The sequence below is a fragment of the Pleurodeles waltl genome, chromosome 5, assembly GCF_031143425.1.
Source record: "Pleurodeles waltl isolate 20211129_DDA chromosome 5, aPleWal1.hap1.20221129, whole genome shotgun sequence".
Classification (NCBI taxonomy): Eukaryota; Metazoa; Chordata; class Amphibia; order Caudata; family Salamandridae; genus Pleurodeles; species Pleurodeles waltl.
Window position 1 is genome coordinate 857,218,446 of NC_090444.1, and position 24,393 is coordinate 857,242,838.

The 24,393-nt window shown below is 48.8% G+C and overlaps 1 protein-coding gene across 1 annotated transcript in view; it reads right to left on the bottom strand.

Annotated features, from left to right (window-relative positions):
* Positions 1-24,393, bottom strand: part of LYST (lysosomal trafficking regulator) — a 2,674,875-nt gene that overhangs the window by 724,668 nt on the left and 1,925,814 nt on the right. The window contains 1 exon segment of the mRNA XM_069234946.1: positions 7,874-7,926. Coding sequence (XP_069091047.1) covers positions 7,874-7,926 — 53 coding nt within the window.

A 24,393-nucleotide genomic window follows, 5' to 3' on the forward strand; every position in this document is an offset into this window, starting at 1 on the left:
TGCTGGGCAAGAGAGAGGATGTACAGTACAACCTCAGAGAGAGTTGCAGAAAAGAGGGCAACAGACTTGTCCGTACACCATGCCACAAATTTATTCCAATGACAGACATATACCGTTTTGGTGGAGGGATGCATGGCTACTAAGATAACATTGCAGACTTTGAGCAGAAGGTGGAAAGCTGTCAACTGTGGCCACTCAATGTCACGCAAGGAGGCGGAGTCTGGAAAGATTTGGGATCCTCCTGATGGGGCAGTGTGATCGGAGGATTGATGGCCATGCTCAGAAGCTCAGAATACCATACTCTTCATGCCCAGTCCGGAGCCACAAGGATTATTTGGGCCCAGTCATTCTTGATCTTCTTCAGAACTCTGGGCAGAAGTGGTAGTGGTGGGAAGGCGTAAAGGAGACCTGAGTTCCACTTGAGACGAAAAGCATCGCCAAGCAAGTTCGGCCTTGGAAACTTCAACTTGCAAAACAGCTGACATTGCGTGTGCTCTGTGGAGGCGAACACATCTAACCAAGGCTCTCCCCACTGGTGAAAGAGACCTTGCGCCACCTCTGGATAGAGATGATGGACCATGCATCAACAGCTGAGTTTGTTTGCTCTGGTGTTCAGAGAGTTCGTCAAACGATGAACCACCAGAGGAATGCCCTGATGTCCCAGCCAACTCCAGAGGAAAAGAGCCCCTTGACAAAGGATCCACGACCCCACTCCGCACTGCTTGTTGCAGTACCATGACGTGGTGGTTTTGTCAGTGAACATCTGCACCACTTTTCCTTGAAGAGAGGGAAGGGATGCTTTCAATGCAAGCCTGATCGCCCTGAGCTCTAGAAAACTGATATGGAGCCAGGGCTCCACCAGAGGCCAGAGTACTCTGATCCTCCATGTGGCTGCCCCATCCCAGGAGTGATGCATCTATCACTACTGTGAGATCTGGTTGGGGATGGGAGAGGGATCTGCCGCTGTCCCAATCGCGATTTGAAATCCACCACTGCAGATCTTGCGCAGTTCTCCTTTCTGAGGAAGAGATTGAGGGACTGGAGGTCTGGGATAGGGCGAATGTCCTGGTCATTTTTGGGCACCAAAAAGTAGCAGGAATAACAACCACTGGCTACTTCTGGCACAGGGACCTTCTCTACGGCTCCCTGGGATAAGAGAGATGTAACTTCCTCACGGAGGAGTGCCAAGTGATCCTCCGTCATCCGGTCATAAGATGGTGGCAGGGCCAGTGGGGTAGTCTCGAAGGGGAGAGAGTAGCCCCTTCGGACTATTTGCAAAACGCCCCTGTCCATTGTGATGGATTACCATTGGGCCAGGTGATAGTGAATCCTGCCTCCAACTTGTCCGGGATAGGGCGACGGACTAGGAAAGTTTGGACCCTGCAGCCGGCGCTGTGGTGGACTGGCTCCCTGAATCACGAGGAGGTTGGACCCCGTGTCCGCAATCAGGCAGGCGCTGGGCAGCATGTGTTGCTCAGTGGCTGGTGGGGAAGGAACACGGTTTGGTGCCCCTTCCACAGCCACGAAAGGGGCGAAAAGCAGACTGAGTGGGGCAAGAAGCAGCTGCGAGGCCAAGGGACTATGTCCTAACCCGGGACTCCTTAAAGCGCTCAAGTGCTAAGTCCGCTTTGTCTCCAAAGGCACGGGTGCCATCGAAGAACATGCCCATGAGTGATTGCTGGACAACCCACGAAAAGCCAGACGTCCTTAACCAGGTGTGGTGCCATAAAGTCACACTTGCCGAAACTGATCTACCCAGTGAGTCGATCATGTCCAGCTTTCAACGTACTGTGAACTTGGCTGCATCTCTCCCGTCAGCAACAGCTTGAGAAAGAACAGCCCAGGCCTCCTCAGGGTATCTGCGGCAGCACCTGCGCAACCATATCCCATAAGGTATGGGAATAGCAGCGCAAAAGGCATGTGGTGCTCACAGACTGCAATGCCAAACTGGAGGAAGAGAACAGTTTCTTCCCAATTTGATCCAGTCCCTTTGATTCCCTTTCCAGGGGTGCAGACGGGAATGCACACAATGAAGAAGAAGCCTGGATGACAAGACTCTCAAGCATAGAGTATTGGGTCAGGAATTTAGGGTCGTTTGGCGCAGCCTGATGGCAGTGGGTGATTGTCCTGTTCCCAGGAGCCCCGGTCCTGGTCCTGGACCAGGTACCCAGTAGGACATAAGAGAGGGCTTTGTTAAATGGTAAAAGCAGTTCCTAGACTGAAGCCCCAGGATCAAGCACCTCAGTCAGGAGGTTAGTCCTGACTGCCAAAGAAGGTAGCTGAAGGCTGAGGACCTAAGCCGCACTTTTCACCATCATGGAATACAATGCCCCCTCCTCTGTAGTCACGGTAAGGGGAGAAAGCATGCCAACGTCAAGAGAGGAATCCAGACCGCTAGCTTCGCCAAATTCATGTGCCCAGTCCTCCGGGTGTTCCAGCTAGAATTCTAAAAGGCCCAGGACCACTCCACACTTTCCCCATACCCAGAAGAATAAGAGTCAGGATCCAACCTGGGGAATGTAGGTCCCATCGAAGACAGAACCTTCAAAAGACGTCGGTCGAGCTCTGGGTCAGAGTCAGGTATAAGTATCAGGTCAACCTTGATCATGGGCCCGACCGACATCTGAAGTGTCAATGTCGTAGTCGCCACCACGGAAGGTCGAGTTGGCATGACCGGCGTCTAAACGGATCCTATAATGGATCCTGAGGGACCCTCAGGAGCCGGGCTGATCGCTTCCTAATGGATACAGGAGCTACCAAATCATGCTTAAAAGAAGGGCTCGTGCCGTTGTCCAAAGACTCCATGAATGCACAGGGGTTCTCAGGTGCAGTTCATGAGGGTCTCCTTCACTAAACCCCTTGAGTTAAACATGGAAGGCAGCTGCGTGAAGGGATGGATGCTGTATCATCCCTCATTCCTGGGAAGAGACTCAATGGCCAAACTAAACATGACCATGCACTTCTCCGAAGATGGAAAAATGACCTGTTCAACCCCTGGGGTTCACCCCACAATATTTATGACCTTAACCTGCCGATAAGAGCGGCCCCTGTTGACCTGATGGCCTGTCATAAAGAAGTCCTCACAATCATCGCTAATGCACCAGGACTGCTGGGCCGTAGCCTGCGGCTGCCCTGCACATTTGTGTTCCGTTGGGAGAGTCACTTTGATAAGAAAACCCAGGAGGAGGAACTGCTCTGTTTAAAGGCTGTTGAGGTGCGGTCCGAGTATGGGGTCCTGTTGGCCACTGACCAGGTGGACACCCTGTGAGCATGCATCATCTTAGTTAAACCTGGTTTTAGAGTGCGTGAGGTAACTGATGAACAACTGCAAGTATCCAGAAGCCTCTGAGATCGTCTTTGCCGACTTGGTTTCGGTGGAGCTGCAAAATGGGGCTCCATCGCCCAATGTGGTGCTGAGAACAGGGCAGGACCAAGACATGTCAGTGGTTCCACTGAAGCTATGGGCAAGGTGGCCCTACGATGTGGAGCTCATCAATACAGCTGAGCCAGTAAGGATAACATGAGAGATGGGCCATCCTACCCCGGGTGCATCAGTATCCTCTATCCAAAGAAGCTGAGGAGGGTATAGCGCCCACAATGCAAGTGCTAATTGATCAGAGGGTCCTGCATATGGTGGTCACCCCCTGCAACACCCCAGTATTACCTGTCAAGAAGAGTAAGACAGGGACATTACGCCAGGTGCAAGACCTGCGTATCCTCAATGATATTGTGGTCCAGGAATTCCCAGTGGTGCCAGACCCCACCATTATACTTACCACTATACTTGCAGAAGCCCTCTTTTTCTCTGTGGTAGACATCAAGAATGCATTCTTTAGCATACTGCTGCACCCAAACTGCCAGTACCCAACTGTGTTCATTTTTCAAAGGGTTTAGCTGCTGTATAGGAGACTACTATAGGGGTACTGTGAGTCCCCCAGTATCTGCAATTGGATGATGAAGAAGGACCTTACTAACTTCCAATTAGATAGCACCTTGATACAGTATCCTGGCGACATCTTGATACACAGTCCCTCCAAGGACCTATGTTGTCAGGACACAATAGTTCTTCCGTGTAGGAAGATGGCTCTGCATATACTATCTCAAAGTGAGAGATAGTGTGCACAGAGTCCAGGGGTTCCCCTTAGAGGTTGATAGTGGCAATAATAGATAATACTAATGCTCTATTTGTGGTAGTGCGGTCGAGCAGTTAGGCTTACCAGAGGGTAGTATTAAGCATTTGTTGTACACACACAGGCAATAAATGGGAACACACACTCAAGGACTTAACTCCAGGCCAATAGGTTTTCATATAGAAAAATATTATTTTCTTAGTTTATTTTAGAAGCACAAGATTCAGAATTTCAAGTAAGTACATAAATTGTAAGGTACTTGGCATAGGTAAATATAGAAAACAGTAATGTACACAGTTTGGCATAAAGTGGCAATAAGCTATTTTAAAAGTGGACACTGCAAAATTCAACAGTTCCTGGGGGAGGTAAGTAAAAGTTAGTTTGTCAGGTAAGTAAAGCACTTACAAGTTCAGTCTCCGGGGCATAGACAGCCTACCGTTTGGGGTTCAAGTTAAACCCAAACACCCAGCACCAGCAACACAGAGCCGGTCAGGTGCAGAGGTCAAAGAAGGGGCCAAATAACATAGGCACCTATGGAGACATGGGGCACTCCGGTTCCAGTCTGCTAGCAGGTAAGTACCTGCGTCCTTGGGGAGCAGACCAGGAGGGTTTTATAGAGCACTGGGGGGGGTCCCAAACAGGCACACAAAATACACTGGCACAGAGGAAGCCGGGTGCAGTGTGCAAACCAGGCATCAGGTTTTGTATTGAAATCAACGGAGGGACCCGAGGGTCACTCTGGCGATGCAGGCCGGGCACAGGGGGGCTTCTCGAGCCAGCCACAGACTGGGCAAAGATGCTGGTCACCTGCTGGTCACTCCTGCACCAGTAGTTGGTTCCTCTCTGGCCTGGGGGCTGCGGATGCAGTGCTTCTTCCATGTGTCAGGTTCTTTGTTACCGGGCAGTCGCTGTCACAGTGGTCCTCTGGATTCTCTCTGCAGGCATCGTAGTGGGGGCGCAGGGAAGTCGTCTCAGAGTGGACACGTCGTTGGAGTCGCCTGGGGGTCCTCTCTGCAGTGTTGGTTTCTCTGGACATGAGCCAGGGGCATCGGGTGCAGAGTAGTGGGTACTCATGCTTCAGGAGTGAGGTGGGAGTCCCTTTAAAGATGGTTTCTTCTTGTTGCTTTGGACAGATCTGCTGTCCACAGGAGTTTCTTGGTCCTTTGGGTTTGCAGGGCAGTCCTCTGAGTCGGCAGAGGTTGCTTGGCCCGCAGGATGCGTCGCAGTTGCAGGTTCTTTGAAGCTGGAGACAGGCCGGTAGGGCTGGGGCCAAAGCAGTTGTCGCCTTCTTTCTCTGCGGGGTTTTCAGGTCAGCAGTCCTTCTTCTTGTTAGGTCATCAGTAATTTGAAATCCTGGGTTCAGGGTCGCCACTAAATACTGAATTTAGGGGTGTGTTAGGGTCACAGGGCAGTAGCCAATGGCTACTGTCCTTGAGGGTGGCTACACCCTCCTTGTCCTCCCTCCCTTTGGGAAGGGGAGCACATCCCTATCCCTATTGGTCTAAATCCTCCAAAACAAGATGGAGGATTTTCCAAGGAGGGGGGTCACGTTCTGGTTACCCTAGGAGTAGACCTGGCTGAGAGGGTGACTCCTTGTTTTTCTCATTATCTCCCCAGACTTGCAGCTAAAAGTGGGGGCTGTGTCCGGGGGGGCAGGGCATCTCCACTAGCTGGAGTGCCCTGGGGCATTGTAACAGGAAGCTTGAGCCTTTGAGGCTCACTGCTAGGTGTTACAGTTCCTGCAGGGGGGAGGTGTAAAGCACCTCCACCCAGTGCAGGCTTTGTTTCTGGCCCCAGAGAGCACAAAGGCTCTCACCCCAGGGGGTCAGAAAGTCGTCCCTCCGTAGCAGCCTGGCACAGACCAGTCAGTCCTGCACTGAAGGATAGGGTAAAAAACAGGGGGCATCTCTAAGATGCCCTCTGTGTGCGTTGTTAATAAATCCAACATCAGTGTGGGTTTACTATTCTGAGAAGTTTGATACCAAACTTATGTAGCCATTATGGAACGGTGGAGTTCGTTTTGAGAAACTCCCTGACCATATACTTAATATGGCCACACTGTACTTACAATGTCTGAAAATGGACTTAGATACCTTAGGGGCATATTGCCCATGCAGCTATGCCCTCAACTGTGGTATAGTGCACCATGCCTTAAGGCTTTAAGGTCTGCTCAAGGGGTGACTTACCTATACCACAAGCATTATTTTGTGTGCATGGCATCCTGAGGGGGATGCCATTTCGACTTTGCCTTTTTCTCCCCACCAACACACACAGTCTGCAAGGGGTCCCTTATGGTGGCACAACACATGCTGCAGCCCTTAGAGGCACTGGTACCTTTTACAAGGGACTTATCTGTGTGCCAATTGTGGAAACAATGGTACATTTTTAGTGAAAGAACACTGGTGCTGGGGCCTGGTTAGCACGGTCCCAGTACACTCTCAGTTAAGTCAGCATCAATATCAGGCAAAAAGTGTGTGTGTGGGGGCATCGGGGGTGACTGCAACAAGGAGCCATTTTCCTACATCCTGACTTGCTGATGGACTATGGACAGCGGGCCTGCTATGCAAGAAGCAACTCCAAGGAAAAGACTTTACAGCTGTTAGAACCCCAGAAACCCAATACCTGAAGTGACCACTGCACCTGACTTCCACGACCCAAGGTGAAGCCAACCAACAAAACCAACGTGGATACCCAGCTGCCAAGGGACCAAGTCCAGTGTGGTCTCCCCATCTTGGACTCTCCTGACATGCCTGCAGCCTCTGCATGCAGGTGCCCTCTCCCACAGCATTGTGGTGAGAGACAATCCAACATCTCCAGCAACCTCTGCACCCATGACCCCTGACCCCAGTTGAGGTAGGTCATCAGTGCCATCGACATCCCCCGGCTCCTTGGAGCTCAAGTCCACCCTGGGTCTGCCCCCTGCTGGACTCCCTGACCATACCTGCAGCCTCAACACGCCAGATCCACTGGTCAAGAATGCTCCTGGACAAGAAAACCAGATACATAAAGATACCCCTTCATCTATCACCCCTGGAGACAGGAGAAGAGGACCAAAGGTGCACCCACGTCCACTAGCACTCCAAGTCTACCACATACCTGATTGTTGTCCGTGACTTACTTCCTAGCTAGAGGCTGCAGCCTGTTTGTCACAAGGTCCAACTCCCATAGAGAACCACTGTGCACCTGGCTGTCCCGTGCCGCCCAGTGTGACCTGTTGGTGCGGTTCTGATCAGTGCCTAGTACTTACCTTTGCTCCATGAGCTCGACCTCGTAAGTCGTTTGCTGAACATTGTTTTTCATCCATAGGAGGACATTGAGAGAACTATGAAAATTGCAATGTATTGATTTCTGAACAGCAAAGTATTTATGCTCAAAAGTCTACTCATCTAATTGCGAAGTTCATGGGTTTGAAACATATAAAAATAAGAATTGTTATATATGTAAATTGGTTTCAGATGTATTCTTTGAGAGTGTCTCTCATTTATTGCCTCTGTGAGTACAACAAATGCTTAGCACTACCATCGGATAAGCCTAATTGCTCACCCACACTACCACACAATAGAACAGTAGCCCTATCTAGTTTTGAGTCTGCAATACCAACTGGGGGACCACTAGACTCTCTGCACAGTGTACTTCATTTTAGTGCAATATATAGAGACATTTATATGAGAAAAATCTGATTTTCTTGTGAAGTATTTAGACATATAGGCAGAAGAACAAAAGCATGATATGTTAACACTTACAGAGTTTTCCAATACCTCAGAATTGTCTTCAACAAAATACATCCCTGTTTTTCCTGTGGATGAAAGGGAAAAATACATCAATTATTTTTTTTAACTGTGGGAGACATCATTAGTAATTCAACATCAGTCTTGAGGACACATTTTGAACACACATCCTGTTCGCAGGGCAGAGTTAAAACCACAAAGCATAACTGCTACCAAATTTAACATCCAATGAAATGCTGAAAGAACAAAGTAGAAGCCAGAATGACAGATAACATAACACAGAAAGTCAAACATAGAATCTTGAAATTTTGAGTTATATCAAGCACTGAACATGGGGTACTGCAAAGTCGCTCAGATTAAATATTATTCATGAAGACTATGCAGCAAAATATTAATAAAGCACAGGAGTTACGTATACCTGTAAACGTAGGTATAATCAAAATCTCAACATCCATGCACAACCAACAGTGTGCCTTGTAAAACTTCCACATCTTTCTTATGCTGCTATACTGCTGGACGAAATTACAGAGAAAAACCATCTGAACTACCTGTTCCAGGACACTCTTTAGGCAAAGGAGATGGCCCCTGTAATCACCAGCTCCTCTGCCGCATTCAGCTGCATTATATAGCGCTTCCTCGGAGCCCGCTGCATGGGACGAAATTGCTGGGAGTAACCATTGGGGCTACTTGTCCCAGACCTCTCTCTGGGTTAAGGAGGCAGCCCCGTAATCACCCGCAAATGTGCTGCATTTCGGCTGTGCTATGTAGCGCAAACATGCATGGGCCAGTCAACGGCCAGGTTGGGCCACCTCCATAACATTCACCTCAAGGTATTGTTGATCATACAGCTATTTGACATCTTGTATGAACTGCCATAGGCTAGTGTTTTGATTTTTCTGCGTCAACATGGAGAAACAAAGTCTACAGTGAACTCTCCCCTACCAGCACAGGGTACTACCTAGGACAGAATTCTACAGCAGGTGGAGGAAGAGATAAGTAAAGAGATTGAGCTGCCAGAACAATGCCTGTCCCTCTCATCATCTCCGGATATACAGATTTTGCCCGCTCTGTTCACTGCTGCTGATGGCTTGACCTTGCACCTGAGTGGCATGGATGTGGACACCCCCCACACTGTTACCACTGGCAGTGCTGGAGCAGGTGCCTCAGTAGGAGAGCCACAGATCAATTGGAAGGAGGTGATAGGTATCCTCAAACCCTTTCAAAAGGTGTCAAGACAAGGGGAAAAGGAAGAGAACCAAAGGAAAGAAAAAGTCAATGAGACAGTGTCCTGGCCCCTCGACCCAATTAGCATTTCAATTGATAAGCCCGAGCATTAACAACAGGAGGGCTGGTGACGGTGTTACTGAGTTAGCTGAGGCCGTGTGTACTTGTGCTGTCAAAGCTATGGTGTCCTTACTGAATCTGATTATTTTCCCGCTTGACAAGATTGAGAAGGAGTCGGGTAAACGGACATCCTCCTGTGAAGTGCACCGCCATTCTGTGGCTCCACCACCAGTTTCCATGGCCCTATCCCAACTTCTGCCTATTCCTGAAACAGAAGGACAGATAAGCGAAGCTATGCGAACCAGAAGACAAAAGAAAATGAGGAAGCCTTCAGGTAGGGGATTTGTGCCTCAGGGTCGCTCTGTGGACCCTGATAAAGATGGACGTGAGTCTTTGAGGACTATTACTGTTATGCCATTCCCTCAATTTCCGCTGGAGTGCAGGCCCTACATTTCAGTTCTGAAAAATGTGCTGGTCCTTGCACCACATGCAAGGGAAAATTACCCTGCCCTAAGAAATAAAGTGACTCACTGGCTTAAGAGTAAAATGGGGTGACTGTTAGACTTCACCAGGGAGAATATAATGGTCATGAGAACACTTTGGATATGGCTGGGAAAAAAAGGAATATTCAGGGGACTGTCTTATTGTTAATATTAAGTCTTGCATTTTGGTAGAATCATTGCTGCAGTTTTTTCTCATTGCAGAGGCCAGGCCCCATCTAAGTGATATCTCTGGGTTACATTTTTCAAACAAAGGGCTTTCCCCCTTACCCGTGCAAGGGGTCCTCTTACACCCAAGGGTTCTGAATGATGGGTTTAATATTGAAGTGTGAAACTCTTTTGAACCAATGGCTTCCTTAGAAGATTTGGAATAACTTTCTGATAGTTGAGAAGAAAACATGCAGTTAAGCTCTCAAGACGCTGGGGTTTCTTGGGCCTAGAGAGTTTTGATTCTGGTGAGATACCGGAAGCCCTCCCCCCCCCCCCCCCCCCCCCCCCCAGCCCCTTCTGACAACTTTGGTTGTTCAGAGGAACGAAATGGAGGTCAAAGAATATTGTCTTGGAATAGTGCTTGTAGGAAAGTACCCTTAGCATGGTTACCCCTATTTTCTGCTTGTTGTCAGTGTGTTTGACTGTGTTCACTGGAATCCTGCTAACCAGGACCCCAGTGATTAGGCTCTCTTCCTTCAAACATGGTTACTTGAACCATTTTCACCCCACATTTTCCACTCTTGTACCCCCATTTAAGTCCCTAGTATATGGTATACAGGTACCCAGGGCATTGGGGTACCAGGGGATCCCATGGGCGGCAGCTTGTATTATGCCACTCATGGGGAGCCCAGGTAAAGTGTTCTGCAGGCCTGCCATTGCAGCCTGCGTGAAAGGGTTCATGCACCCTTTTTCACTACAGGTCACTACACCGGATCACTTTAAGTCATGCCATGGCAAGCCCTCCTGGCCCAGAGGGCAGGGGGCCAGTACCCGTGTGTGAGGGCACCCCTGCACTAGCAGAAGTGCCCCCACAAACTCCAGTTCAATTTTCCTGGGATTCGTGAGTGTGGGGTTGCCATTTTATGCATGTACTGGACAAAGATCACTACCTATGTCCAGCTATATAATGGCAACTCCGAACCTAGGCATGTTTGGTATCAAACATGTCGGAATCATACCCCAATATTGTTGCCAGTATTGGAAGTATGATTCGATGCGCTCTGGGGGCTCCTTAGAGAACCCCCAGAATTGCTCCTACCAGCCTTCTGGGGTTTTCCAGGCAGCATAAGCTGCTGCCACCAGTCAGACAGGTTTCTGCCCTCCTGCTGCTTTAACAGCTCAAGCCTAGGAAGGCAGAACAAAGGATTTCCTTTGGTAGAGGGTGGTAACACCCTCTCCCTTTGGAAATAGGTGTTACATGGCTTGGAAAGGGTGGCCTCCCCAAGCCACTGGTATTTTGAAGGGCACATTTGGTGCCCTACATGCATAAACCTGTCTACACCGGTTCAGGAACCTCCAGTCCTGCTACTAGATCCTCCAAGAACTGACAATCTGGATCCACGACGAAGACTCTGCTTGCAACATTGTTTCCACTGCTCCTTCGAACTTCTACAACATTTACCCGGCTGTGCATCCTCTGAGGGTGGCAAATGTTCAGTCTGCACAAGAAGGAAGAAGGAATCTCCCTTGGAGTGAAGGAGTCACTCCCCTGCATCTGCAAGCACCAACTGCAACGACGACCAGCTGCCTGGATCTCCTCTCATCCTGAGCCTCATAGATCTTGCATCACGGGTGGTGGTACAGAGTAGTTCCCTTGGTCCTCTCTTCCAGCTGATCAACTTTGGCCGAGGTAAACCCTTGCCTTCCCATGCAGGACAGTACCCCATGCACTGCGTCTCTTGCCGCTACCAAAGCTTGTTTGCATGTCCTCCAAGGGATCTTCAGGCTCGGTGTAGCCCCAGCCTCCAGCACTACTTCCTGCGATGCACAGCTCTCTGCGTCTTTCTCCTGCGGCGGAGACCCTTCTCCAATTTTGCAGCTTGGACTCCTCTACGACTCCTGGTTCCTCTTCCAGTGGGTCTCCTGTGGGGCAGCTTTTTCTTCTGTGGACTCTCCGCCTTGCTCGGGATCCTCCCAGGTCTCCCCCAGTGGATTGAGTCCTCCTGGACCTTGCTAGTCCCCGGCAGCTCCACTTCTGCTTCACCGCGACTTATGCCTTTGCCAAGGCTTGTTGGTGGCTTTTCCACACCACTGACCGACTGAAATCATCCATCCGGCGTGGGACATAGACTGCATCCTCCAGGAACTCTTCTCCGGCTCCAGGGCTGTACTGCTGACCGTCTTCATCCTACCGACGACCAACTCCTGCAACCGCAGACAGGTGGGTGTTGGCTCCTGCCACCACCAGACACTCCTGTGACTTCTGGACTTGGTTCCCTTCTTCCACAGGTCTTGCTCTTCAGGAATCCACTGCTGGTTTCTTGCAGTCTTGTATGGGTGTTGCATTATCGTCGTTTTGGGTGGTTTGGGGAAAATCCAGTGACTTCCTACTTTCTTCCTGGTCGCTGGGGGGCACTGTGGTACTTACTTATGAGGTTTCCTCGTTCTCCCAGCTCCCCTCTACACACTCCACTTAACTAGGTGGGGACCTGCAATGGCATTCCATTATTTTAGCATATGGTTTGGGCTCCCCCTAGGGTCATAATTGTCTATTACTATTTACACTGTTTTGTAAATATACAATGGCTATTTCTGATTACTAGTGTGCATCTCTAGTGTGTTACCTCCTATTAGGGAGTTGCCTCTCTATTACTTTTTGGTAGCTGTCTCACTAAAATAAAGTACCTTTATTTTTGTAACACTGAGTGTTTTCTTTCATGTGTATGAGTGCTGTGTGACTACACTGGTATTGCATGAGCTTTGCATGTCTCCTGGATATGCAGGGCTTCTCATCCACTGCTACCTCTAGAGAGCCTGGCTTCTAGACACTGCCTATACTACACTGATAGGGGATACCTGGACCTGGTATAAGGTGTAAGTACCTTAGGTACCAACCGCACACCAGCTTCCAAAACACATACCGATTTGGTATAGGGACGCCTGGCTGCCAAGATAACATCACAGACTTCAGCGGGAGGTCGAAAGCTGTCAACTGCCACCGCCCAATCTCCACGCAAGAAGGTGGAGACTGGATAGATTCGGGTGAATGACCATCCCCTTCTGATGCGACAGAAGTTCCTCCCGAAGGGGCAGTCGGATCGGAGGATCAATGGCCATGCTCAATAGCTCGGGATACCAGACTTTTCATGCCCAGTCCGAAGCCACCAGGATTACTTGGGCTCGGTCGTGCTTGATCTTCTTCAGAACTTTGGGCAGAAGTGGTATTGGCAGGAAGGCGTACAGGAGGCTTGAACTCAACTCACGATAGAACACGTCACCGAGCGAGTGCCGCCTTGGAAACTCCAATACGTGAAACAGCTGACATTGTGCATTCTTTGCGGAGGCGAATAGATCTAACCAAGGCTCTCCCCACTGCTGAAATAGACCTTATACCAGCTCCTGGATGGAGATGAAATTCGTGATCGACTATGTGTTGACACTGAGTTTGACCGCCAGATGTTGAACCAACAGTGAAATGACCTGGTATTTGTAGGAGGCTGGCCTGGTTTGTAGTGGGTACCTTGTCTACTTACACCTTATACCAGGTCCAGTTATGCCTTATTAGTGAATGTAGTAGTGTTCTACCAGCTTAGACTGATAGAGGTAGCTATAGCAGAGCAGCTTAGGCTGAACTAGGAGACATGCAAAGCTCATGCAATACCACTTATAGTTACACAGTACTTATACACAAGTAAAGACAATACTCAGTGTTACCAAAAATAAAGGTATTTATTTGGGTGACACAGTACCAGAAATATCTTAGAGACAATACTCCTTCTGGAGGTAAGTATTATACACAATATATACACTAGACACCAAAATTAGACAAGTAAATAGTCATAGAACAATGCAAACATAAGGAAATGCTATAGATTGCAATAGGGGAAAATAGGTCTAGGGGCAACACAAATCATATACTACGAAAGTGGAATGCGAACCACCCACCTAGACAAGTGTAGTGTGGATAGAATTGCTGGGAGCGTAAGAATACAGTAAAGGTAAGAAATTTACCCCACCCCAGAGCCCAGAAAAGCAGGAGTAAAGTACTGCAAGTTTCCTTAGGACACACTACACCAAGTGATTGGTATTTTACAGTAGCTAACCAAGTCTGCAAAGAACAACTGCTGGATTCCTGGACCTGAAGACCTGCAAAGGAAGGGGACCTAGGTCAGAAGTCGAAAGAAGTTCCACGAAGGACAGGAGCCCCTACCAACCCAGAATAGAGTGCAAAAGAAGAGTCCATGGTTAGTCGAAGAAATGCACCTTAGGAAGATGCCAGCGTGTTCCTGCGTGATGCCTAGGATGTCCCATGGCGTGAAGATCGTTGCAGATGTAATTTCGTGTTGGAAGTCGCCCACAAGCCTTGGCTACGGCAAAAGTGTGTTTTGGGTGAAAATGGAACTGGATGGACCCAGGAGGGAACTGAGGGACTAAACCTTGTGTGAGGAGGAAGAGGGGGCTCTCCGCAATTTAGAGCGCCCTCAGGATGCCAACCAGCACCCCTGGAGTACCAGGACACGGGGACAAAGGAGGTGCAAAACGCGGTTGATGCAGCACAACAAAGGAAGGTCCCACGCCGCCGGAGAACAACTCTGCGAGTTGAGCATCGCAGGATGGAGTGCTGGGGACATGGGCCAGGCTGTGCACGAAGAAATTTTGCAAATAGTGCACAGAGGCCTCAAGAGGTTAAGAAGACACAGTACACAGGGGTACCGTTGCTCTCTGGGAAGGCAAGGTCTTACCTTCTCCAAATTGCATCAGCAGGACCTCAGGACAGTCTATGTCAATGGTGTCCACCCTCTGTGTCCTTAGGTGCACGCTCGTAGCAGAGAGAAGTCCAAGGGTACGTCGTCTTGGAAGGTGCCTGCTGGAGCAGGGGAGTTACTCCATCACCCCACGGGAGATTTCTTCGGTCCTTCTGGTGCAGAGTGAAGACAGGCAGTACTCAGAGCGTGCATACCTTGAAAGCTGTTGAAAATGCTGGCTGGAGCTTTAGTTGCAGGTCACAGGAGTTGTCCTGGATACTTTGTTGAAGTTATAGCGGTTCCAGGAGCAGTCTGCGGTTGATCCGACGGTCAGAAGCTGAAGCAGAGGAGTGCTGGAGGAATCCTGCAAACCGAATCTGAGGAAACACCCAGAGGAGAGACCCTAAATAGCCCTGAGAGGGGGATTGGCTACCTACCCAGGTATGCACCTATCAGAAGAGGTCTCTGATGTCACCTGCTGGCACTGGCCACTCAGAGGTCTCCAGAGGGTCCCCACACCTTGGAATCCAAGATGGCTAACACCAGGGACACGATGGAGGAGCTCTGGGCACCACCCCTGGGGTGGTGATGGACAGGGGAGTGGTCCGTCTCCTTTCCTTTGTCCAGTTTCGCACCAGAGCAGCGACTGGGGGTCCCTGAACCGGTGTAGACTGGATTATGCAAGGAGGGCACCGTTTGTGCCCTTCAAAGCATTTCCAGAGGCTCTGGGAGGCTACCCATCCAATGTCTGTAACACCTATTTCCAATGGGAGAGGGTGTAACACCCCTCTCCTAAAAGAAATGCAACATTCTGCCTTCCTGGGATTGGTCTGCTCAATCCCGAGGAGGGCAGAAACCTGTCTGTGAGGTGGCAGCAGCTGGGGCTGCAGTGGAAACCTCAGAGAGCTGGTTTGGCAGTACTGGGGGTCCATGGTGGAGCCCCCAGGGTGCATGGGATTGCCCCCAATACTAGATTTGGATTGAGGGGTCAATTCCATGATCTTGGACATCCCACATGGCCATACTCTTAGTTACCATTGTGAAGCTACATATATGTATGAACATATATGTAGTGCACGCTTATAATGGTGTCCTCGCACTCATGAAGTCCGGGGAATTGGCCCTAGACAATGTGGGGACACCTTTGCTAGTGCGAGGGTGCCCTCACACACAGTAACTTTGCCTTCAGTAAATGAAAGTACAACATATAGGTGACTTATAAGTTACTTAGTGCAGTGTAAAATGGCTGTGAAATAGTGTGTGCACTATTTCACTCAGGCTGCAGTGGTGGTCCTGATGAAAGGTTTGTATGAGCTCCTTATGGGTGGCATAAGAAATGCTGCAGCCCATAAGGATCTCCTGGAACCCCAATGCCCTGGGAACCTAGGTACCATATACTAGGGACTTATAAGGGGGGTCCAGTGTGCCAATCAGAATTGGAATATGGAGTCACTAATGTATAGTGACAAATTTGGTAAGTGGAGAGAGCATAAGCACTGGAGTACTGGTTAGCAGAGCTTCAGTGACACAGTCAAGCATACTGACAACATATATAGGCCACAAACTATGAGCACTGGGGTCCTGGCTAGCAGGATCCCAGTGAGACAGTAAAAACACACTGACAAACACTCACAAACAGGCCATAAATGGGGGTACCCATGCTAGAAAGAGGCTCCTTTCTCACACCTGTGACTCCCACCTGTGACTCCCTGTAGGAAAGTACCATCTTGCCTGGCATGTTACCCCCATTTTTCACTGTATATATGTTGTTTTAGTTGTATGTGTCACTGGGACCCTGGTAACCCAGGGCCCCAGTGCTCATAAGTGTGCCTGAATGTGTTACCTGTGTAGTGACTAACTGTCTCACTGAGGCTCTGCTAATCAGAACCTCAGTGGTTACGCTCTCTCATTTCTTTCCAAATTGTCACTGACAGGCTAGTGACCATTTTTACCAATTTACATTGGCTTACTGGAACACCCTTATAATTCCCTAGTATATGGTACTGAGGTACCCAGGGTATTGGGGTTCCAGGAGATCCCTATGGGCTGCAGCATTTCTTTTGCCACCCATAGGGAGCTCTGACAATTCTTACACAGGCCTGCCACTGCAGCCTGAGTGAAATAACGTCCACGTTATTTCACAGCCATTTTACACTGCACTTAAGTAACTTATAAGTCACCTATATGTCTAACCTTTACCTGGTAAAGGTTAGGTGCAAAGTTACTTAGTGTGAGGGCACCCTGGCACTAGCTAAGGTGCCCCCACATTGTTCAGAGCCAATTCCCAGAACTTTGTGAGTGCGGGGACACCATTACACGCGTGCACTACATATAGGTCACTACCTATATGTAGCTTCACCATGGTAACTCCGAATATGGCCATGTAACATGTCTATGATCATGGAATTGCCCCCTCTATGCCATCCTGGCATAGTTGGCACAATCCCATGATCCCAGTGGTCTGTAGCACAGACCCTGGTACTGCCAAACTGCCCTTCCTGGGGTTTCACTGCAGCTGCTGCTGCTGCCAACCCCTCAGACAGGCAGCTGCCCTCCTGGGGTCCAGCCAGGCCTGGCCCAGGATGGCAGAACAAAGAACTTCCTCTGAGAGAGGGTGTGACACCCCCTCCCTTTGGAAAATGGTGTGAAGGCAGGGGAGGAGTAGCCTCCCCCAGCCTCTGGAAATGCTTTCTTGGGCACAGATGTGCCCAATTCTGCATAAGCCAGTCTACACCGGTTCAGGGACCCCTTAGCCCCTGCTCTGGCGCGAAACTGGACAAAGGAAAGGGGAGTGACCACTCCCCTGACCTGCACCTCCCCTGGGAGGTGTCCAGAGCTCCTCCAGTGTGCTCCAGACCTCTGCCATCTTGGAAACAGAGGTGCTGCTGGCACACTGGACTGCTCTGAGTGGCCAGTGCCACAAGGTGACGTCAGAGACTCCTGCTGATAGGCTCCTTCAGGTGTTAGTAGCCTATCCTCTCTCCTAGGTAGCCAAACCCTCTTTTCTGGCTATTTAGGGTCTCTGTCTCTGGGGAAACTTTAGATAACGAATGCATGAGCTCAGCCGAGTTCCTCTGCATCTCTCTCTTCACCTTCTGATAAGGAAACGACCGCTGACCGCGCTGGAAGCCTGCAAACCTGCAACATAGTAGCAAAGACGACTACTGCAACTCTGTAACGCTGATCCTGCCGCCTTCTCGACTGTTTTCCTGCTTGTGCATGCTGTGGGGGTAGCCTGCCTCCTCTCTGCACCAGAAGCTCCGAAGAAATCTCCCGTGGGGTCGACGGAATCTTCCCCCTGCAACCGCAGGCACCAAAAAGCTGCATTACCGGTCCCTTGGGTCTCCTCTCAGCACGACGAGCGAGGTCCCTCGAATCCAGCGACTCTGTCCAAGTGACCCCCACAGTCCAGTGACTCTTCAGTCCAAGTTTGGTGGAGGTAAGTCCTTGCCTCACCTCGCTGGGCTGCATTGCTGGGAACCGCGACTTTGCAGCTACTCCGGCCCCTGTGCACTTCCGGCGGAAATCCTTTGTGCACAGCCAAGCCTGGGTCCACGACACTCTAACCTGCATTGCACGACTTTCTAAGTTGGTCTCCGGCGACGTGGGACTCCTTTGTGCAACTTCGGCGAGCACCGTTTCACGCATCCTCATAGTGCCTGTTTCTGGCACTTCTCCGGGTGCTACCTGCTTCAGTGAGGGCTCTTTGTCTTGCTCGACGTCCCCTCTCTCTTCAGGTCCAATTTGCGACCTCCTGGTCCCTCCTGGGCCCCAGCAGCGTCCAAAAACGCCAAACGCACGATTTGCGTGTAGCAAGGCTTGTTGGCGTCCTTCCGGCGGGAAAACACTTCTGCACGACTCTCCAAGGCGAGAGGGATCCGTCCACCAAAGGGGAAGTCTCTAGCCCTTTTCGTTCCTGCAGAAACCTCAGCTTCTTCTGTCCAGTCGAAGCTTCTTTGCACCCGCAGCTGGCATTTCCTGGGCATCTGCCCATCTCCGACTTGCTTGTGACTTTTGGACTTGGTCCCCTTGTTCCACAGGTACCCTAGATTGGAAATCCACAGTTGTTGCATTGCTGGTTTGTGTCTTTCCTGCATTATTCCTCTAACACGACTATTTTGTCCTTAGGGGAACTTTAGTGCACTTTGCACTCACTTTTCAGGGTCTTGGGGAGGGTTATTTTTCTAACTCTCACTATTTTCTAATAGTCCCAGCGACCCTCTACAAGGTCACATAGGTTTGGGGTCCATTCGTGGTTCGCATTCCACTTTTGGAGTATATGGTTTGTGCTGCCCCTATCCCTATGTTTCCCCATTGCATCCTATTGTAACTATACATTGTTTGCACTGTTTTCTAAGACTATACTGCATATTTTTGCTATTGTGTATATATATCTTGTGTATATTTCCTATCCTCTCACTGAGGGTACACTCTAAGATACTTTGGCATATTGTCATAAAAATAAAGTACCTTTATTTTTAGTATAACTGTGTATTGTGTTTTCTTATGATATTGTGCATATGACACTAAGTGGTACTGTAGTAGCTTCACACGTCTCCTAGTTCAGCCTGAGCTGCTCTGCTAAGCTACCATTATCTATCAGCCTAAGCTGCTAGACACCCTATACACTAATAAGGGATAACTGGGCCTGGTGCAAGGTGCAAGTACCCCTTGGTACTCACTACAAGCCAGTCCAGCCTCCTACATTGGTTGTGCAGTGGTGGGATAAGTGCTTGAGACTACTTACCACTCTTGTCATTGTACTTTTCATAAGAGAAAAATATACAAAACAAGGTCAGTGTATATACACATAGCCAAAAAGTTTTGCATTTCCTCTTTTCACTCTTTTCTAAGTGCTGAAAAGTACTCCTAAACTTTCAAAAAGTTATTAAAAGTTTAAAAAGTTTTTTTTTTCTGTCTTTCCAAAAAGTTCTGAAAACTTTTGTCTCTTTCTCTATCACTTTAACTCTCTCTAAAAAATGTCTGGCACAGGCCAAAGTGTTGATCTGTCCAAACTTACATATGACAACCTTAGCTGGAAAAGAGCAAGGAGTCTCTGTATAGAGAGAGGTTTGAGTGTAGGGAAGAATCCTGCCTTGGAACTGTTAATTAACATGCTTAGAGAACAGGATAAGGCCAGAGGTGGCCCATCTGTTGAAAAAGTACCTAATAGTTCCCAATCTGATTCAGGGACTCCCCCAGGAAAAGATTCAGGAAAGAAACTTCCTAGCCTGCCCATTACTAGACAATCTAGCATAGATGGTAATGATGATGAGCCACACCAAAGAAATAGTGTTGTCTCACATCATAGCAAAAGCATTTATTCTCACCATACTGGTAGTAATGTTTCTGTAAACCAAGCTGTTAAGTTGGCTTCTGTAAGGGACAGGTCTCCTTCTGTTCATTCCCATCATAGCTCTGTTTCTAGAAATGTCCCTCCCACCAACCCTGATGACAGAATGTTAGAGAGGGAACTCAATAAGTTGAGGGTGGAACAAACCAGACTGAAGCTTAAAAAGCAACAGCTGGATTTGGATAGACAGTCTTTTGAATTAGAGAAGGAAAGACAGAAGTTGGGTTTAGATACCCATGGTGGCAGCAGCAGTATTCCCCATAGTCATCCTGCAAAAGAGCATGATTCCAGGAATCTGCACAAGATAGTTCCCCCTTATAAGGAGGGGGATGACATTAACAAGTGGTTTGCTGCACTTGAGAGGGCCTGTGTTGTACAGGATGTCCCTCAAAGGCAGTGGGCTGCTATGCTATGGCTATCATTTAGTGGAAAAGGTAGGGATAGGCTCCTTACTGTGAAAGAAAATGATGCTAATAATTTCCAAGTTCTTAAGAATGCACTCCTGGATGGTTATGGCTTAACCACTGAACAGTACAGGATAAAGTTCAGAGAGACCAAAAAGGAGTCTTCACAAGACTGGGTTGATTTCATTGACCAGGCAGTGAAGGCCTTGGAGGGGTGGTTACATGGCAGTAAAGTTACTGATTATGACAGCCTGTATAACTTAATCCTGAGAGAGCATATTCTTAATAATTGTGTGTCTGATTTGTTGCACCAGTACTTGGTGGACTCTGATCTGACCTCTCCCCAAGAATTGGGAAAGAAGGCAGACAAATGGGTCAGAACAAGAGTGAACAGAAAAGTTCATACAGGGGGTGACAAAGATGGCAACAAAAAGAAGGATGGTAAGTCTTCTGACAAGGGTGGGGACAAATCTAAAAATGAGTCTTCATCAGGCCCACAAAAACACTCTGGTGGGGGTGGTGGGTCCAAATCCTCCTTTAATCAGAACAAGGAAAAGAAACCATGGTGCTATTTATGTAAAATAAAAGGCCATTGGACAACAGATCCAAGTTGCCCAAAGAAAGGCACCACAGCTCCTACCACTACAACCCCTACTGCTACACCTAGTGTCCCTACTAATAGCAGTGGTGGTGGGAGCAAACCTACTAATAGCCAATCCAAGGGAGTAGCTGGGCTCACTTTTGGTAATTTAGTTGGGGTTGGTCTGATTAGGGAGACCACAGAGGCTACTTTAGTCTTTGAAGGGGCTATTGATTTAGCCACTTTGGTTGCTTGCCCCCATAACTTGGAGAAGTACAAGCAACTAACCCTAATAAATGGTGTTGAGGTCCAGACCTACAGGGACACAGGTGCCAGTGTCACAATGGTGATTGAGAAACTGGTGCACCCTGAACAACACATACTTGGACACCAGTACCAAGTAACCGATGCTCACAACATAACACAAAGCCACCCCATGGCTGTTGTAAATCTCAACTGGGGGGGGGGTAACTGGTCCAAAGAAAGTTGTGGTAGCTTCAGATTTACCTGTAGACTGTCTATTAGGGAATGATTTGGAGACATCAGCTTGGTCAGATGTGGAGTTGGAGGCCCATGCAGCAATGCTGGGCATCCCAGGGCATATTTTTGCTTTGACAAGGGCTCAGGCCAAAAAGCAAAAAGGACAGGGAAGCTTGGATCCTGGAACAATGGACCAAGTGCTCCCTAAAGCTAGGGCTAGTAGAAGCAAACCACTTCCTACTATCCCTCCCTCTACAGTGGATTCTACTTCTGAGGAAGAAGAATTCCCTCCCTGTGCAGAACCTACACCAGAGGAGCTGGAAGCAGACACTGCTGAGCTTTTGGGTGAAGGGGGGCCTGCCAGAGAGGAGCTGAGTGTGGCACAGCAAACCTGTCCCACATTAGAGGGTCTCAGACAGCAAGCTGTCAAACAGGCTAATGGGGATGTCAGTGACTCTCACAGAGTTTACTGGGAGGACAACCTCTTGTACACTGAGCATAGGGATCCTAAACCTGGAGCTGCCAGGAGATTAGTGATTCCTCAGGAGTACAGAAAGTTCCTCCTAACACTGGCACATGACATTCCCCTAGCTGGGCACCTGGGTCAAATGAAAACTTGGGACAGATTGGTTCCATTGTTTCATTGGCCTAGGATGTCTGAGGACACAAAGGAATTTTGTAAGTCCTGTGAAACCTGTCAAGCCAGTGGCAAGACAGGTGGCACTCCAAAGGCACCCCTTATCCCACTGCCTGTGGTTGGGGTTCCCTTTGAAAGGGTAGGGGTTGACATTGTTGGCCCCCTTGACCCTCCTACTGCTTCAGGCAATAGGTTTATCTTGGTGGTAGTGGACCATGCCACAAGATATCCTGAAGCAATTCCTTTAAGGACCACTACAGCTCCTGCAGTGGCAAAGGCCCTCCTGGGAATATTTTCCAGGGTGGGCTTCCCAAAGGAAGTAGTATCAGACAGAGGAAGCAATTTCATGTCTGCATACTTAAAGGCCATGTGGAAGGAGTGTGGTGTAACTTACAAGTTCACAACACCCTATCATCCACAAACAAATGGACTGGTGGAGAGATTTAATAAAACTCTCAAAGGTATGATTATGGATCTCCCTGAAAAACTCCGCAGGAGATGGGATATCCTTCTACCATGCCTCCTTTTTGCCTACAGGGAGGTACCCCAGAAAGGAGTGGGCTTCAGCCCCTTTGAACTTCTTTTTGGACACCCTGTTAGGGGTCCACTCACACTTGTAAAGGAGGGTTGGGAACAACCTTTAAAAGCTCCTAAGCAGGATATTGTGGATTATGTACTTGGCCTCAGATCAAGGATGGCTGAGTACATGAAAAAGGCCAGTAAAAACCTTCAGGCCAGCCAAGAGCTCCAGAAGCAATGGCATGATCAGAAGGCTGTTTTGGTTCAGTACCAACCAGGGCAGAAAGTGTGGGTCTTGGAGCCTGTGGCCCCAAGAGCACTCCAAGATAAATGAAGTGGTCCCCACACAATTGTTGAAAAGAAGGGTGAAGTCACCTACTTGGTTGACTTAGGCACTGCCAGGAGTCCCCTTAGGGTGCTCCATGTCAACCGCCTGAAACCCTACTATGACAGGGCTGATCTCACCCTGCTCATGGCAACAGATGAGGGACAGGAAGAAGACAGTGATCCTCTACCTGATCTCTTCTCTTCCACAGAACAAGATGCTCTTGTGGAAGGTGTAGTTTTGGCTGATTGTCTTACTGCTGAGCAGAAAGATAATTGCATAAATCTCCTAGGACAATTTTCAGAACTCTTCTCTACTGTGCCAGGCACCACTTCTTGGTGTGAGCACACTATAGATACTGGAGACAGTTTACCTGTCAAAAGTAAGATCTATAGGCAGCCTGACCATGTCAGGGACTGCATAAAGCAAAAAGTTCAGAAAATGTTGGAACTAGGAGTGGTTGAGCACTCTGACAGTCCATGGGCTTCTCCTGTGGTACTGGTACCAAAACCCAATTCTAAAGATGGAAAGAAGGAAATGAGGTTTTGTGTAGACTATAGAGGTCTCAACTTGGTAACCAAAACTGATGCTCACCCTATACCCAGGGCAGATGAGCTTATAGATACACTGGCATCTGCCAAGTATCTAAGCACTTTTGATTTGACTGCAGGGTATTGGCAGATCAAATTGTCAGAAGATGCTAAACCTAAGACTGCATTTTCTACCATTGGAGGACATTACCAGTTTACTGTAATGCCTTTTGGTTTGAAAAATGCACCTGCCACTTTTCAGAGGTTGGTGAACACAGTCCTGCAAGGGCTGGAAGCTTTCAGTGCAGCATATTTGGACGATATAGCTGTCTTTAGCTCCAGCTGGGATGATCACCTGGTCCACCTATGGAAAGTTTTGGAGGCTCTGCAAAAGGCAGGCCTCACTATCAAGGCTTCAAAGTGCCAGATAGGGCAGGGTAAGGTGGTTTATCTGGGACACCTTGTTGGTGGGGAACAGATTGCACCACTTCAGGGGAAAATCCAAACTATTATTGATTGGGTTCCCCCTACCACTCAGACTCAGGTGAGAGCCTTCCTAGGCCTCACTGGGTATTACAGGAGGTTCATTAAGAACTATGGCTCCATTGCAGCCCCTCTTAATAACCTCACATCCAAGAAAATGCCTAAAAAGGTATTATGGACAGCAAGCTGTCAGAAAGCTTTTGAGGAGCTGAAGCAGGCCATGTGCTCTGCACCTGTCCTGAAAAGCCCTTGTTACTCTAAAAAATTCTATGTCCAAACTGATGCATCTGAATTAGGAGTAGGGGCAGTCCTATCACAACTTAATTCTGAGGGCCAGGATCAACCTGTTGCTTTTATTAGTAGGAGGTTGACCCCTAGAGAAAAGCGTTGGTCTGCCATTGAGAGGGAGGCCTTTGCTGTGGTCTGGGCTCTGAAGAAGTTGAGGCCATACCTGTTTGGCACTCACTTCATTGTTCAGACAGACCACAAACCTCTACTTTGGCTAAAACAAATGAAAGGTGAAAATCCTAAATTGTTGAGGTGGT